Here is an 18757-nt window from a genome sequence, read left to right as displayed (position 1 = left end):
TCATTTTTTGTTCCAGCTTTGCTTTTACAGAGCCCCAAGCAAAGCCCTGACCATAAATAAGGCAGCAGGGCCCTGGGAGCCAGCTGAGTCATAAACCCCACTCAGCTGCATGTGGCTCAAGGTGTTGGGATCCCGCGAGAGTCAAGCCAAGCCAAGTGGAATCAATTTAGGCCACAGTTAGGAAAAACACAGTGCTCCCCCCCACCCCCAACTGGCAGTGGAAGATACCATAATCCTCCCTCTGCATCTCAAATACAGGGAACAGTTAACTAAGCTCAGGAAAACATCTAGACCAGGGCAGACTACTTCCACTGTCTAAAAAGAAAGAAAAAAGTGGGGAAAAAATGATATTTGACAACCAACCACAAATTTTTAAATGTATGGTTCTTCTGTTTTTAAGCATAAAAGCAGTCTTGTTGCTGCTGAGTTATTATCACCACCACATTTTCTGACATTTGTGCCCAGTACCATTTGGCCTTAGGGTTCTTAGGCTTCTTACTTTCAAAATACAGAGTTAAGCATGTTTAAGTCACTTTAAATATCTCAAAAAGCAGCAAACCCACTGCCTACCTGCTTGGGCATGCAAACTTGCAAAGAGAGGCTTCACAGAATGGCCTGCAGGTCAACAAATTCTGGTTTTGGCAGACTGCTGTCAGGAAGGAGCTATAGAAAATGAGGTCCTCTGTATGAAAAATACTCTGCCTCTGGTTCCCTCAGGTCAGAACTTGGAACTGTTAGCAAACATGCCCTGAAAAACTGCAACTCTCATAAAGTGCTAAAGACTCCCAAATAAATACAGCTCCTCAAAACTGGGTACAAATGAGAAACATTTAATGAACAACCCTTTCTTCGCCAACAATTCTGCTTAAATTAAGTCCAGCAGACTCTTCAAAGGGACCAAAGAAGCCCCCCTGTTAAGACAAATTCTATATATAGACATCCCAAACAATATTGATGCATGTTACCAAATATAGACAATTACCCTAGTTTCTACATTTCTATTATCTTCATAAATACAGGATAAAAAATCAGCCTAAATGACTTTCTCAGACCTCCTCAAGGATTAAGAATAGCTAGCCAGCTTTAAAAAGTATACGTATGTAGTAAAGATCAAAAGCAAATGTTCTGGTCAGTTCTTTTCGACTCAGAATGTATGCAGTTTTCAGGGAAAACACCACAAACAACAGCTGCTCCAAAGCATGGAAATTAACTGGCAGCAGGAATTTCCTTGACTAATAGGGAAAAACTTAAGTCACGTGTTTTGATGAGCTTATTCTTCCTATCCTTAGTCAAGCATATTCACTGTTAATGATTAAGATTTTCAAACAGAAATATAACCAAGTAAAATCCAGAGTGCATAACAAATAAAATGCTGAGGGAAACTCAGGTACCTATTACTGAATGAACGATAGCATCAAGGAACGAGTTTTAGATGAAAATAACAGAGAGGGAAAGGTTCAACTTGCGTGTCTTGATTTTCCGTAAGAACAAAACTGAGAAAACAGTAAGAATAATGCACTTATTATATTTAAAAATAGTAGCAAGACAAGTGACTCCCCCCCCACTTCCCCACCCCCCCAGTAAGCCATCTGCTTTGAGCTGTTTTTCCAGCAGCGGTGATGGATTTACACTGATCCATCCACAGTCTCTCTGACACAGGGGCTCTCGAGTCGTTGCCCTTGTGACCAATGTCGAGAATGGATGAGACAGCTGGTCAGGATTAGGTGAGCAGCCCGTGGCCCTGGAACTAAGTTGTGTTACTCTGCCCAGAGCTATGACCTTGCGCTCATTAGCATTGTGCTCTCACCACCTAAGCTAACCAGACACTCATCAGCCACAGTCCAACATACATCACTCTGGGGGCACAATGTGTTTTCAATCCGAGCAACAACGGGAGCTTTTTATTTTCAAGGCAGTTGATTGAGCCCATGACACCTAAAGGCTCCCTCCCGCGTGGTGGAATCTATACGCAGACTCTCCCTCAAGGCAGCAATGAGAGGTCCAAGCAGACCGTCCTAACCAAATGGCAGCTCTGACAGCGTTCAGGAAAAGCAAGAAATCGTCGAAGTCATTCCAAAGTATGTAATCCGAGTGCCACCATGGCACAACATACCTGGCCATCCCCAGACTCGGGAAGTTGGCAGGAACAATGAGGATGTCCAGCCTGGAGAACGGGTGTGTTCCCAGGATGGCGTGTGCTGCTGAGAGGCACGGGGGGACCAGCTGCAGAAGGGTCTCTTGACAGGCACCCTGGAGGCACACTGGGGCAAAGACCCGATGAGGAACAATTTCCTGGGCGGTAGCGGAAGGATTCTGGAAGCGGCAGGGGTATTCCATGTGACCACAAACGCCAACATACCTGGGAACAACACAAAATAAACAGATGCACTTTATGGTAAATCAGGTTTATTCCTGTTGCCGTGGAGGTGAGCAACTCTCACAGACGTGCACAACTTCTAAGAGACAGTGGTTCACATGGGCTCCCAATCAAGACAGTTCAACTGAATTCTTGGCTTGGCTGTTTCTGTGCAGCAGTGAAAACTTACTGGTCAAAATACTTACTGACGCGCTGAATTGACTGAATAGCTTCAATCTAAACTAAGTGAAAGTAGATTTTACTACTTATTTTAGAATAACAGGGGGAAACCCTCCAAGACTCAAAGCAATGAAACAACCCCCTCCTGAAAGTAAAAAGCAAAATTTCTGCCCTTAGAAATGTGCTTTTCAAATATCACCATGGAAAAAAATCTCCAAATCAGAAACAATTCGTAACTCAGAACGTTAAGGATGGTGCAAAGCCAAATTTGGGATCCCATTCTGGAATTTCCTAGAATAAAAGATGTGGACTCAGGTAGAATAATGAACCCAATGATAGGACAGGTTTCAACTTTTCAAAAGAACACAATCCATTTTACTCAAAAGTTATCTAGGTGCTCTTATTAAAGGCCATCAGAAGTTGTGTTCTTATGGAATACAGAGGCATTTTTGAAACAATACCTTCCCCAGTGCTCTTTCGATACAAATTGAACTGAATCAACCTTTTAAGGAAACAGATCGGAGCCCAGCCGGTACCATCTGATCACTGCCAGTTCTTCTGTCAAAGGTGGAGCCAAGCAAGAATTCCTAGAACCTGACTCATAGACCTCGAGAGAACTTATCTACACAAAGAAACCCACATCAAAGGGAACTCAATTTTTTTTGCCTGTTCACACATCCTTTATTCAAACACAATGGAAAGCCCCTCTAATTTTAATTGACAAATTATAATTCTAACTATGGGTTTTTGTTGGAGTCACGGTGAATAATGAGAAACCTTAAGATGCTGGCATGTCCCAAAAGGGGCATGCCACAACAATAATTCCTCTCCAGATTTCTAAAGTGCCTTTCGCTCATCCAAAGCCAGCTCCGCCCAAGGAGATCCACACAGCTCTGGAGATAAGCCTCGCCGTCCCCCAGCCTGGTGCATAGAACACAGCTTCCAGCACGGGGGACATTTCACCACGGGTGAGGGTAAGAAAAATGGTTGGAGACCCCTCAACACTTCTGCCAGGATAAGGTGACAGCAAGAATATAATGACTGACATCGAATGCTAGCCAACGCCCCTGGATTGATACCCTTGCTTTATGGAGAAAGTGAGGACAGGTGCCTGGTGGTAAACATTTAACATGAAAATGTTGCAAATGTCTACCCAATGACAAGTACCCAAAGGTCTTATGAAGCCATTTATTGAGTTAATCACCTAATATATTTACAGAGATGTATAATGGGCGATAATAATTTAAGCTTACACTCTACTAAAAAACTTTCAGAGCACATTAAATAATGGAGAGACTGGAGGTGTGGAGGCATCTTCAGTACCAAGTTAGGGCATAAGTTTAAATTCTACTTATGAAAGCATAATTTCGCAGAGGTATTCCACCGGCCTATCTAGAAAATTATCATGGGGCCAGACTATTTCTTGCAGCCAAGAAAGGTCAGAGAATAGTTGGGAGGTATAAAAAAAAAAAAAAAAAAAAAAGCCAATTTGTAGGGGCACCTGGGTGGCTCAGTCTGTTGAGCATCTGGCTCTGGATTTCAGCTCGGGTCATGATCTCAGGGTCACACTGGGCATGGAGCCTGTTTGGGATTTTTCTCTCTCTCCCTCTCCCTCTGCCCCTCTCCCCTCCCTAGCTCGAATGCTCGCACTCTCTCTCTCTCAAAAAAAAAACAAAAAACAAAAAAAAATCCACACAATTTGTTGAAGAGAAAAGGTGAGTTAAATTCTCTCTGGATATGAACGGCTCTAGCCAGGGGGATGAAGATTATTCCAGCTGTGCGTATTAGCACCGTTTTTCATAATCAAAGCCTGGAAGAAAATGCAGGACTTTAAGGCAATCAAGCTACGGGTAAGTGAGACCATTAAGGCTCCCAATAAAAATGGAAGTGGCTGGGGCACCTGGGTGGCTCAGTCAGTTAAGCGTCAGACTCCTGATCTCGGCTCAGGTCATGATCTCAGGGTCATGAGATAGAGCCCAGCATCAGGCATCAGTGGGGAGTCCGTCTGAGATCTCTCTCTCTCCCTCTGCCCCTCCCCCTGCTCACGTGCATGTGATCTCTCTCTCTCTCTCAAATAAATAAATAAAAATTTTTTAAAAATGGAAGTGGCATCAGGGAAGATGACACAAAGGTTCTAAAGTGCCTTTAGACCCTTTAGACAAAGTTTCTGACATCGGGATCAGGAAAGCTGGGCTTCAGTGGCTGTTCTCAGATGGGCTAACTGTGACGTGAGGAAAGCCCCTCAGTACCTGGGGGCTCCTTCTCGTCATCTCTAACATGGTCTCACAAAAATGGCTGCAGGGGGCGGGGAGGGGAGGAATTGATTAGAGGGAACTTACTGGGTGTGGGAGCGTTCTCTGTATCAGTTTAGAGTGTAAACAATGGTCAAAAACTCATCAAGCCACACACTTAAGATGTGTGCATTTTATTGTATGTTAATTATACTTTAATTAAAAAAAACAAAAAATGGTTTCTAAGGTTTCTTCTGGCACTGCGATTCTATGGCAACTCTCCACATGAGGCCCCCGCCCCTCTTCACGCCAACAGCCTTGTTCCTGAAGTGGTGAGGGAATATTGTACGTTTCTAATGTCATGAATAGTCCTCCATGAAGCCAGAATTCACTCAAACATGCTTCCTTTCCCACTAACCTTCAGCTGTTCATTTCTGTATCTGTGCCTGCTCCAACCTACTCTCAGTATCATCAGCGAATCAAGCATTTGCAAATCGCTATTCCCTGTGCCCACACTTATAATCAGGGTAAATATTTTAATAGTTAAGATTAATAATAATGCTTGTTATTTATAAATAATCTGCACTGATGATAATAAGAATAATAAACAACAACTCCTCCCACAACTGCTACTGAATATTTACTATGTGGCAAGAACTGTTCTGAACACTTCATGTGCATTATCCCAATTAATCCACACAACATTCCTAAGGAATAAGAACTATTCTTTTCATCACATCGTGAGTCATCATAAGCTCCTCCCTCCCAACCTTCCTTCCCCACATACTGCATTAATCTTCTTGAGTAAATTTGGGTCCTGGATTTTTCTAGAAGCTGAGCTCAGCTGCTCTGTGGTTCTCTGGTTTCCTGCTCCTCCTTGTCAATGTTGCCCATTAATATTGCCAAGAGTGGGAAGAACTGGTGAAATAAATATTAGGCTGGTAAATGATGGGAACCAGAACATTGGTTCCCTCTCCTACGATTGCTGGGCTGAAATTATTTTACAAGAGGTTTCTCCACGGAAGAAGGGTGACCACGTTTCACTCAGAATCACAAGGTTGGAAGTTGCCTAAAGAGATTCTCTCCTTCAGCCCTCCTCTTGTTTCGAGAACGAGATGTATTGAAAGTAGCTGACACAGACATTTCCCTGTCATAGGCTCAAAAGGAATCACTGGAAGTTTCCCCTGGGAATGCATGTCCTTTTTTCACCGTTCAACCTGACAATTTAGTAATTATTTCCTGCATTCTTGCTCTACTCAAGGCACCCCAAAGGTATGCCATGTACAGACATATGAATAAATTTCCAACCCTACCTTTGAGGAGTTTACAGTTTTGTTGGAAGAAAAAATTTAAAATTCTGATGAGTACAGTGACACAGTAAGATGTTTAGACAATTTATTAACATATTTTAGCAAGCAGAGTAGATGCTTGGATACGGTAAAAATCACAAGTGTTCAAAATGCCAGCACCAGCCCCCAATGAGTTGTTGACAATGATGTCAATATATACGATGATGCAGTTGTGCCTGAAAGCTGGATGGGTTTCCTTAGGGCATTCTAGGATTTTACGAAGCAAAATGCAGTATGTGCTATAAAAACCAGAAGGCTGAACTACACCAGGGAGCCAGGGCTGGAGAAATCACACCAAGCCAAGAAGATTTGGAAAGGCTTCTCTTATAGCAAAGGGTGTACTGGAAATTGGTATTTTTCCCCCATGACTTATATATCATTCCTTCTTTCCTAGCCTTTCAAAGATACAGAAATAGGGCCTCATCCTGCAAGGTCCACAGGCCACTTTCCATAGACTTCACAACTCTCAAAAAGACCGCTTCTCCCACCAAGCCGTCCCTTCTTTAGGATGAACAACCTCAATGCCTTTTCTTCTTCGTGGAACGTATTTTCCACGCTTTTAATAATTTTTGCTGAGTTCCTCTGGACTTTATCCAAGTTTCCGTGTCGTGCCTAAACTGTATGGGCCCAAAGTGAAGACAGTGCTTTAACAAAGGCCTCCAGAGGTTAAACAATACAAAGATTCCTCTGTGGCTGGAGACGGTTATGCTGCAGCCGAAGAAAATTAATAAACTTTCAATGGTTTACCTAAATGCCTTCTAATTAATGTATTTACCAAAATGCTCACCCAGAGTGGGCTGGAACACGTGTGGAATTGGAGCTGGAAGAGGGAATGTTCTTCCTATAATTTAGCCCACATGAACAGTGATCAAAAGTTCAGTGACCAATACTTTGGCCAAATTTCTGGGACCCAGATGAACACTTTAGGCAAATGAAAGCCTATGGTATATAAGGCCCCTATAAAAGTTACATTTACGTGAATTGAACTGGTGGTCTCAGGAAGGTTTGAAGTAGAAAAGGGGGGCGGGGAAGGCAAGGGAACCAGATGTGAACATAACCGAAAACACGACTGCAGTTGGCACTTCAGAGTACCTTTGTTGGCAAACCGAGCACGGAGCCAGAGATTTAATGGATAAAAACACAAAGCTACCCTCTGATGACTAAAGACAGCACACATGAAGCACACAGCCAGGGAAGGATTAAGCAAATGCAAGCTATTATTTTATCAGCAGTACATTTCTGATGGACAAGCATGGTGATAAATGAAGGGGAAACTTCGTCATAGCATGTCAGACATGGAAGGGAGTGTGGGAAGGACTCCATTCCCCAGGCCTCGCGTTCCCACATGAGGATGAGCCTCCCTGGAGTGGCACCTTTGACCTGGCTCCAGCTGCTCTGATCGGCTTGGCCACTCTTGGGCTTCCTCTTTTCCAATCTGCTTGCCCACAGACGGGGTACTTTCTGGCCATGAGGCAGCCTGCGTGGACCTGTGCTGTGGAGAACAGCAGCAGTCCAGCTGCGCAGGTAACTGGATGGGCCAGTCTGTCTGGCTTGGAAACGGAGTATTAGAAAGCCCACTGAGGTCGTGCACCCGAGCAGTCCTGAGCTCAGGCCAATTATGAAAACTTTCCCTGTGCTCTCCTTCTGCCTGTTTCACAGCTGGTTGCAAACTTGAAAAGACAAGAAAAGAGTCATACTGATCCCCTTCCCCTAAACCCCAACTGGAATTTCAGATGCCGTCTCTTCCCAGAATGGCCACATGAAGTGGCCACGGCCGCCTCCTTCACAATTATGGATGCAAATAAGGTGAAAAGCCACCTCAGTGGCCCCTGGGCAGCAGAAGGAACACATAAGAAATGGTTGCTGCCCGCTCCCCAACCTCATATCCCTGGGAATATGGCTAGAAGGACAAAATAACACATTTCTTTCTTTGCCTTCCCCTAAGGCGCACGGATTTCAACTGCACACCTCCTCTGACAGTCAAGCAGCCCTGAGGCTGCTTCTTCACCATGAAGAATTGGAAAACCCCAAGCAAAGTCTTTATTCCACAGAGCAGGAAAGAATGGCTTTGCCCCGAGAACCCTACCCAAGCAGTACGGACTGCTTCACACTCAAAGGCAGAACTCTCAACTTCTGTCGTCTGTACCAGCGTGACACATTTCAATCAGTAACAGTCACTCAGTCATGGTACTGACTCTCCAGGTAGGAAGGTGGATCAGACTCCAGGTGAGGCATGGACATCATACACAGTTTTCAAAAGTCCCCAGGTAGGGGGGCGCCTGGGTGGCTCAGTCGTTAAGCGTCTGCCTTCGGCTCAGGTCATGATCCCAGAGTCCTGGGATCGAGCCTCACATCGGGCTCCCTGCTCCGCGGGAAGCCTGCTTCTCCCTCTCCCACTCCCCCTGCTTGTGTTCCCTCTCTGGCTGTCTTTCTCTCTGTCAAATAAATAAAACCTTAAAAAAAAAAAAAAAAGTCCCCAGGTAGGGGCACCTGGGTGGCGCAGTCAGTTAAGTGTCCGACTCTTGGTTTTGGCTCAGGCCATGATTTCGGGATCCTGGGATCGAGCCCCACATCGGACTCCACGTGGAGTCTGCTTGAGATTCTCCCTCCTTCTCCCTCTGCCCCTCCTGCTTGTGCGCTCTCTCTAAAATAAATAAATAAATCTTAAAAAAACAAAACAAAAAAACCCAATGTCCCCAGGTAAGATTCTGAATCACCTCCATAAGGAGTCAAGCCCAGATAGGAATCCAGGTGTTGAAACTCAGTAGAGATACGAACACGGACACATTGCTGTCTAAAGCCTCAGTATCTTAATCTATAAAACTGTGATAATAAAGCCTATCTATCTTATAGGCTTACTCTCAGGACTAACCAAGATGACATTTAGATCAAGACTTTCCCTGACTTCAAACATCCAGTGACTTCTGTATCAATTCAGGATAGGCTAGGATACGTTGCAATACCAAACATCCCCAGTGTTTCAGCGGCTTAACAACAACAAAAAAAGTTTATTTCTTGCTCATAACAAGTCCACTGAGGATCCAAGTAACTCTCCAGGGCACCTGTCCTTCCCACGCAGAAATCTGGGCTACCCGAAATTGCAAAATGAGGCCTATTCTGAGCTCAGTGGCAGGGGAAGGGATCACTTGAGGGTCTCACATGCAATTAAATATCCCCACATGAAAGTAACACGTGTCACTTCTGTCCACAACTCTCCTCTTCCCTCAAGCGTGCATAAATAAAATCCAAGAAGCAACCTCGGATACTCTGTATAGCTCAGGGGAGATAGTCCAAAATAGGCAAGTTACTAAGCAGGAAGTGGAAACTACCTCCCTTCCTCCAAAAAGCAAAACACAAGCAATAAGACATGCCTGTCATAGGAGAGGGCTCAGTGGCTTTCCGTCCTCACAGTACCAACCGTCACTGCAGCCACTGCAGTAAGAGTGAAAGCAACATGGCAAAATATAACCGGCACAAAAGGAATTTGCACTAAAAGCATATCTTAGTTGGTTTTCAAGGATGAACTAGCCATCTGTACCATTACTCTGGGCTTTCTCCACCAGAAGGTAATGGACCTAGTGACTCTGTGTAAACAGGAAAAGTGATTAAACTGAGCTGGGTGTAAAAGTCCTAGGAATGAACATGATGCAATGATGCACAATTTGGACACTTTGTACCTCCTATGGACATTCCCCTCCTCCCTTTTGGCTCTCGAAGTTAGAAACAGTTGGACGTGTGGGGAGGCTGTGAGTGAATATCTAATGGTCTGTGCTGCTTTTTAAAAACTTTAAACAGATTTTTCTCCGATCACTCTGAAAAAAGAAACCACTACCAAAGTTAATGGAGTCCTGACCCAGTAGGTTACTCGTTGCCCCATGGCCTTGCAACAGCTACCTTGTGTCCTGAGCTCAGAGCAGGCTGACTAGCCCCACTGAAGGAGGGCTGACCCTACAAATGTACTAACAGCAGTCCCGGGGACCTAAACAGCAGAGTGGCCTACAAAGTAATCCAACAGACAAGCAACTCCTTTTCATAAGTTGTGTTTTTGACCAAATAAGCACTGAAAACCAAAGTTAAAAAGTATAGGAGGGAAAGTGTTGAATCTGAGGATTCTGTTGACATACCCAAACACATAAAAATATTTCACCTGACTTCACAGAGGACTTCATATATCCTTCTTTTCTCTTTCTTTCTGCATAAACAATATGCCCACATTTCTGCCTCTCAACTCTCTTTCCCTCCCAGTAGGGTTTTTCTTGCTTTGATTAATCATATTTTGGTTTAGCTTCTCAGCAGGAATGACTCACATTCCCAGTGCTTGGAATAAATGCATCATACTGCTCCCTTAAGTGTTTGTTTTTCAGCAAGCTCCCAAATACCAACCTGAAGTCAGCCTCGGAAGGTGAGAGGGCTCTCTCTGCTGCCAGATCCTTCAACAAGCAGGGCTCTGGCTTCATTTCTGTCCAGGAGCCCACTGCGATCGTGAAGGTGGAGGCTGGCATCGGCATGGTTACATAGTAATGCCAGCTTGCGCACCCTAGAAACAGAAGGAGAGAAACAACCATAATGAGGCCAGTGCACGGCTCTGGACCTCACTCTGTAGCTTTTCTCTTTAGGCGCTTGAAGAACTTGTGTGCTAAGATGGTACGAGCTATTCTTGGGGGTGGGTCATATCTACCGCAGGGGCATCACTGTAGGTCTCGGGGAGAGCACAGAGGGCTGACGGTTTCAGGGCAGCCAAGGAGGTCTGTATCTCCTTGAAGACCTGGGGTCAGTTTGAAGCACTTCAAGTGAGGCTATAAGTAAAGGGTCGTACTTGAGGTGGTCACATAAGGGCTGCAAACACGTTAAGGGCACAGGCTGCATGCTGTTAGAGAGACAAGAACGTGTTTTCTTTTTTTTTTTTAAGATTTTATTTATTTATTTATTTGGCAGAGAGAGAGAGAGAGCACAAGCAGGGGGAGCTGCAGGCAGAGGGAGAGGGAGAAGGAGGTTCCTCGCTGAGCAGGGAGCCCAATGCGGGACTTGATCCCAGGACCCCGGGATCATGACCTGAGCCGAAGGCAGACGCTTAACCGACTGAGCCACCCAGGCACCCCAAGAACATGTTTTCTTCATACTTATTGCTTAGCACAGTATTTGGCACAAAAAAAGATGCTCTGTTGAACGAATAAATAAATGAATGAACAAATGAATGATCGCTTCTGTGGTGCTAAACTGTTTTGTATATATTCAATTTAAGAATCAGTCTGAACTGGATATGGTAGAGAACAGTGAGACTAGGGATGGAAGATACTTGGGTTTTAGTCCCAACTCTGAAACTAATTAGCTGTGGAAGCCTAGGTTTATCCCTCATCCTTTTTATCTGTTCATGTATTGGGCTGGTCTCCCTTCCTCATTGAGCAGATGAAAACCAGGCCTAGAGAGGTTCAGGGGAGCCAAGGACTCCCAGCTAGTTTGTAACAGGCCTGGAATTTCAGCAGGGGCTCCCTGCCCCAGCTGAGGGTGTGCACACCACTCAGGCCAAACGTAGTGAAGGTGTTTACCGAAAGAACAAACAATTGATAGCTTATAACACTATCCTTCCTGACTTCTAAGATGGCAAAATGCTTTTAATGTTTCTGAAATCTGAATGTGTCATACAACCTGATCTAATACAGTATTTTTTTTTTCCTGAGCATCTGCTATAAATTGATGGTGTGCCTTCAGGGAAACTGATATCTCCCCATGTATGGAACACACTTCTCCTCTCCTCATGTTCCATGGAGGGAACTTCCATTACATGAATACCTCTAGCCTCTCTTTCAGCCCCTTACTAACTCCTTTGCAGGAGCTATTCCTCTCGGTCTTGTTAAAGGTTTTAGATGGTCAGATACTCATGGCCTACGATTGTCCAATTTGGTCGGTGAGTGGATTAGATGTCAAATACAGGGGCGAAATAGTAACATGCCCATACTGGCCAGAAGACCTAACATGGCCTTTTTCAATTTGTTTTACTGGTAAAAATCAATAATAAAGGTTAGATTTTTATCTCCCTATGCTTGTCTTCTTTGTCTCTCAACTAATTTTGAACTCAGGAAGGTGGAGGGGTCATTATTTATTATCCCCTGAAACTCTACTAACTTAGATCCAAAAAAATACATTACAGAACTCCTCCAATAAAAAACAAAATTTTAATGGCTGCATGGACTCAGCAGGGAGACGTCAGCCCTCTTCCCTGGAAAGGGCATGACTGGGATTCATTCGGGCCACGGCTCCTCACATCCCCGGGCCTCTTTGCCCAAAACGAGGAAGCATCTGTTGCCCTTTGCACCTCCCACTGCCCCATCCCACCAGCCCAAGGCTTTGCACTGGGCCTCTGCCAGGACCTAAGCCCATGAGGGCAGGGACTGTGTCGATCCCAGGACCTGGCAGATATGGCTGCTCAATAAATACTTGTTGAAAGATTTAAAGAAAAGAGAAACAAAATTTTAAATAGGAAACAAAGATTTAAACATAAGGGGAAAACATATGATATCAAGTTTGAATACGTATGACATGACATCAAGTTTTGAAGTCACTAGAGGAGATATTTAAAGAAGGAATATAGAAGGGCAGGCTCAGAACTACCAGAAACCATGCTCTCCAGCTTGCTTCTAAGGTCATCCTGTTTCTGGAGTCAGAGTGGCTACGCTTCACATCACTCTCTCCACAGCTAAGAAGCTGAAGGCACGTTCCTCTTTAAAGAGATAACCAAATCCGGTGATGTTTGAGCCAGTCCAGTGATGTGTGTAGTTTCTACTGAGCTTAAAAGAAGCCATGGCTTTAAAGAGCACTGCGGCTCTGACCCCCAGCCAGTAAGAAGGGGGCAGAGGCAGTCACAGCAGTCTGGATAAAAGCATGACATGGATCCCACACGACGTGCTGCCCTGAGCCCACCTCCCTCGTTTTTTCACCTTCCCTTCACTACCTCATCCTCTGCAACCTGATGCCTCCCCAAGGTCGCCCCACAAGAACTTCAATTTGGACTGGGCAACACAATGAGAAGCTGGGGGGGCAGGGAGGGTGCAGATGAAAGAAGAGGAAAGGAGTTGTGGGTGAGGAACTAAATCTTCTGAACAGCCTCGGTTTAAAAGAAAAATGTTGACTAACCGAATTCTCTTAATCAAAGGGCTGTGGTCTGGTCATTCTTTCTCTGAAGGATACTTTGTAGCATTTACCATGGGCCACTGAATATCCCTTTTAAAAGCTTCAGTCACTTGGGCATCAGTAAATAAACAGCAATGGTGAGGCATTTAGGTACAAATGGAAGGCTGCACACAGGAGGCTACGTTTGTTTCCTCCCAAAACCAAATGAAGGATAGTAAAGGGATTTTTTTTTATATATTTTTATTTTTAAGTAACTCTACCCCTAATGTGGGCTATTTCCCCATCCCCCAAAGCCCCAGTAAATAACTGGAGATTCATTTTATACAGAGAGTAAGAGAAGGCCTCTAGACTGGGGGCGGTGTGAGGGGGAGGAGGGGGAAAACAGCACAGTTGAGGGCAAATGAATGGGATTAAATGAACATATGCATATCAGATGCTGAGACCACCAGCCATCTTCTCTTAGTTGGCTCCCAGAATGCAGGCAATCAGGCTTTTACCCTCCAGGCAGAGGAATGAAAAAAACACTGAACAGCCCAAGAGCAGACAACTAACGAGACTCACATGGGAGGTGTCCTGTGATCAGCCTATGGTGAAGCTCATGGTTGAGAAGCCCTACGCAGGCACTCAGAGCTTCCAATCAGCATTTTAGTCCCCCGTTCCTAAATGCCTACAGACAAATCAAGTACCTCCAGGACCTCTAGAAAGCCCCTGCTGTGACACTGAGAGACCAAAACAAACAGAAACAAGCAAGTTGAAGGTCAATGGTCATACAAGAAGAAAACTTCAAAGAACACCAAACACTAAGAGCTGAGTATTGCCGTACTGAAATAAGAATAGTATCATATAAAAAAGGAGCATTCCAAAGTAAAGAGAATGAAACACATGATAGAAGAAAAAGAAAAACTCAATAAAGGTGTGAGATGGAATATAAAGCTGGTGAAGTCTCTCAGAAAGTGGAGCAAAAGGGAAAAAAAAGAGGGAAAAATAGAAACCCTCTCAGCAGGTCCAATATCCAAGTAATAGAAGTTTCAGAAAAAGACAACAGAGAAAATAGAAGGGGAAAAAGCATCAATTAAAAAAATTGAGGAAATCTCCCCAAGTTTAAGAGGCCATGAGCTTCCAACTTCAGAGGGCACATAACACCCAGGACACTGGATACAAATCAATCCACATCGAGATACATCGTTATGAAATTCAGAACCCTAGGGACAAAGACAAGATTCCACAAGCTTCCAGAAAGAGGAAAAAAAAATCACATATAATAAGGACATTTTCTGACATGCAGTTTCACAAAAAATTCACCTCCCACGTATTCTATTCTCTGGAAGCTACTTAAGTACGTAAAATATGCTTCAAAAAGATATAGTAAACCAAGAGGAAGGCAGACAAGCCAATACACGAGAGAAGCACAGGGAACCTGTAGAATAATGGAGCAGGGCGATCCCAGGAGCCGGCTATAGGCCCAGCAGAGAGAGCAACCCCGCTCTTCAGAGCACCTTCAGAGCCCGGAGAGAGACTGCTTCAGGAGGAGAAAACTGATAGAAGACTTGATGTATTTGAGCATCTTAGCAGATTTAAACAACTTTCAAAGCCTTTGGGGTTGGTAAATACTTAGAAAAACCAACCCAGAAGGAAAAACAAACAATAACACAATGATTAACCCCATGAAAAACAAACACGTTGTACAGAAATAATAATGTAATCAAAGTTGTACAAGACTCAGCTTTTAATAGCATAGATATAATAATATAAATAAAGAATACTGTTCTAATCAAGGTTATGATATTAATTATATCGGGAAGATAGGATTTGGGGCAGGGGGTATGTGTGTGATGGTAGGGTGGAGAGAGCTAAATCCTTATCTGCCATAGTGGGAAGATCAACCCAGAACAATCATGCATCTTACTGAACAATATGGACATATATATATATATATATATATATATATATATATATATATATATCAGATAATTAGCTAAATAAAACAGGTGAAAGTGGTTACTTCTGAAACAGAAGAAATACAGTAGAGGTACTAAGGACTGTTATTTCAGGGAGGAGTATAATAAACCCAATAGAACTATTTCACTCTTTGAATATGTGCCTTTCTAGTATAAAAAAAATAAAAATAATCAGTCAATTAATTAAAAGTTCATCTTAAGAAAAAAAGAATGATATTTTTGGTCCTGAGGTAATATTAAAATGCTAAAATATACCTCAGAAGGAAGAGACAATCTAGAGATAAGGAAGAGGCACCAGCCTGTCAAAAAATCCTTTTAAGAATAAAACACTGGCAATGATTTTTTTGGATATGACATGACAAGCACAAGCAACAACAGCAAAAATAAACAAGCGGGACTCCATCAAACCAAACTAAAAAGCTCTGCACGGCAAAACAAAAACCATCAACAAAATGAAAGGGCAACCTACAGAATGGGAGAAAATATTTGCAAACCACATATCTGATACAGAATTAATATCCAAAATATATAAAGAACTCGTACAACTCAATAGCAAAAAATATTATTAAAAAGAGTAAAGAACCTGAATAGACATTTTACCAAAGGAGATATTCAAATTGCCAACAGGTACATGCAAGGTGCTCAATATCACGCATCATCAGGGAAATGCAAATCAAAACCACAGTGAGATATGGCCTCCTACCTGTCAGAATGGCTGGTATCAAAAAGGCAAGAAAACAAGAAGTGCTAGTGAGAATGTGGAGCAAAGGAACCCTTGTGCACCGTTGTTGGGAACGTAACCTGGTGCACCAACTATGGAAAATGGTATAGAAGTTCCTCAAAAAATTAAAAATAAAACTACCACAGGATCCAGCAATGCCTCTTCTGGGTATACACCTGAAGGATATGAAATCACTATCTCAAAGCGATTTCGACATTCCTATGTTCACTGCAACATTATTCACATGGCCAAGACACAAACAACCTCAGTGTCCATCAACAGAAGAATGGATAAAGAAAGTATAGTATATATGCACAATGGAAAACTACTCAGCCATAAAGAAAGGAAATCCTGCCACTTGGACAACATGGATGGACACTGAAGGCATTATGCTAAGTGAAATATGTCAGACAGAGAGAGACAAATAGTGAATGATCTCACATATTTGTGGAATCTAAAAAACCCATCAAACTCATAGAAACCAGTAATCTTACTGGTGGCTGCCAGCGGTTGGGAGGCAGGGGAGGTAGCAGAGAAATGGGTGAAGGGGGTCAAAGGGTACAAACTTCCAGTTATATGATAAATAAGTTCTGGGGATGTAATGTACGGCAAGGTGACTCTAGTTAACAATACTGTACCATATTGTATATTTGGAAGTTGCTAAGAGAGTAGATCTTAAAAGTTTTCAAAACAAAAAAAAATTATAATTACATGAGGTGATGGATGTGTTGACTAACTTTATTGTGGTAATCATTTTGCAACATATACACACATCAAATCATGACACTGTATCCCCTAAACAACGTTATATGTCAATTAAAGCTGGGAGGGACAAGAATGAAACCATGTACACAATAGGTTTTCTCCCTACAATCTGCATCGAAGTGTTGACCCAATTTTTGCTGTCCCTCCGGTTCTTGTACCATACATCTGGCACATGGGCAAGAGGAGACTTATGGAAACAGGAGGCACTAGAACTGCTTTCCAGAGAGAACAGTGCTAATGGAATAAGGGGTATCTGTTAGATGGCTGCACAAGGTCACAGAGAGTACCCAAATCACATCCTGTCCCAGAGCCTTTACCAGAATGTCTGTATCCTAGAGGGGATGTGGGGAGGGTGTTAGAAGCCCTAGAAAGATGTGGCAGGGGAGAGGAATGACATTAATGGGTTTTTTCTTTTAAGGCAGAAACCTTAAATGACCTGAGGTTTGGGAGTAAGACAGCAAAAGTGGTAGCAGAATCTCAGTTAAGTCCAGCACAAATATTTCAGAACTGCCATTGCTCCCTTGTAGTCTTCTCTGAAGTTAAACAATGGAAAGAAAAGGATGGGGGGGCATGTATTGAAAACATCACCCAAACCCATATTTTAAATGTTCAAGATGATTTTCTTCTATATACTACCCTCAAGACTTTTCATCTTTTTTTTTTTTTTTAAAGATTTCATCTATTTATTTGATAGAGAGAGAGACAGCGAGAGAGGGAACACAAGCAGAGGGAGCAGGAGAGGGAGAAGCAGGCTTCCCGCAGAGCAAGGAGCCCGATGCGGGGCTCGATCCCAGGACCCTGAGAGATCATGACCTGAGCCGAAGGCAGACGCCTAACGACTGAGCCACCCAGGCGCCCCAAGATTTTTCATCTTTTAAGATTCTTAAAGTTCCTCTACTTACTAGAGCTCATTTGGAATAAACCATTTCATACTTCAAGCTTTCACAGCAAAAAAAAAAAAAGTTTTCTAGGTTACCAAGTGACAGTTAAACAGTTAAACTTTGATCCGCTCAAAGGGGGGGGTGGCAAATAGGAACTGGCTAGGAACACACTTCCCAGAGACCCTGGCTGGACCCTTCACAGAAGCTCCCCAAAGCTGTCCAGCCCTGGGATTCTTGCCCAACCCTGGGTGAAGACTAGAGCCACTGCTGTGACAACTGAATGCTTCCATTTCTCCGGGGGAGGTTTTTACTAGTTTCTTACTATGAAGGCATGTCTGGTAGGAAAGCCTCATTTGGGTTGTCTGTTAATGGATTATTCCACTGAGCCCAATCTTGTATGAAGACTGCCCACTGCCACAGGGAGCTAGGTGCTCAAGGAATACCCGATCTCATCCTCAAGCCCGACTGCGGAAAAATGCAAGTAACAAGGTGGAATTCCTGCCCCCAGAAAGCAGAGCATGCATTCCAAAGACAAAGAGAAATCATTTCTGGATTATCTATTGTTTGGGATAAACCTACCTTGCAAAGGTAGAATTGATGAGAGCTTATTTCTTCTGAATATATCCATTGACTGAGCTCCAGCTCTGGAATCTGACTGCTGGGGTTCAATTCCCGGAGCCACACTTACCAATGTGGGCACATTGCTTAATCTCTCTATGCATCAATCTCCTCGTCTGTAACAAGGGAATAATCATAGTATCTGCCCCCTAGGATTATGTGAGGATTAAATTAGATAATATATAGAGAAATCACTAGACATAGTAAATTGGCACATAATAAGTGTTGAAGAAATGTTAACTGCTGTTGTCTTTACAACTCCCTCCCCCTGTTGCTGGGGCTGACTGTCTGGAGGCAGAGACAAAGAATGTTGAAGGTATGGCTGCCACATGTGCACCGAAGCCTGTGGCCTGATGAGGCCCACATATGGGGTTTAAGGTTGAATGGCATTAAAACGCAGTGCACACAAAGCGATCCATTTAAAGGAGAATGACAGCCCAAAGGGGGCATCCTGTATGACTTCATATAGAATGGGCCATTTGGAGACTATTTAAATGGTGTTTACTTTAAATGAGCCATCCTCAATGAAATAGACAGTGAATGCCTTCATTTTCCTTTTTGATTCAATCC

General features: G+C 43.4%; 1 protein-coding gene across 1 annotated transcript in view; it reads right to left on the bottom strand.

Moving 5' to 3' along the window:
• The window catches only part of AOPEP (aminopeptidase O (putative)), a 309081-nt gene that overhangs the window by 265489 nt on the left and 24835 nt on the right, over positions 1–18757 (bottom strand). The window contains exons 3-4 of the mRNA XM_021677941.1: positions 10500–10653; positions 2114–2359 (exon numbers count right to left, since the gene is read on the bottom strand). Of these exons, the coding sequence (XP_021533616.1) occupies positions 2114–2359; positions 10500–10653 (400 nt within the window). The remainder of the gene's footprint in view (positions 1–2113; positions 2360–10499; positions 10654–18757) is intronic.

This window comes from Neomonachus schauinslandi, chromosome 13 (assembly GCF_002201575.2).
Source record: "Neomonachus schauinslandi chromosome 13, ASM220157v2, whole genome shotgun sequence".
NCBI lineage: Eukaryota > Metazoa > Chordata > Mammalia > Carnivora > Phocidae > Neomonachus > Neomonachus schauinslandi.
This window is presented reverse-complemented; position numbering and strand designations above follow the sequence as displayed.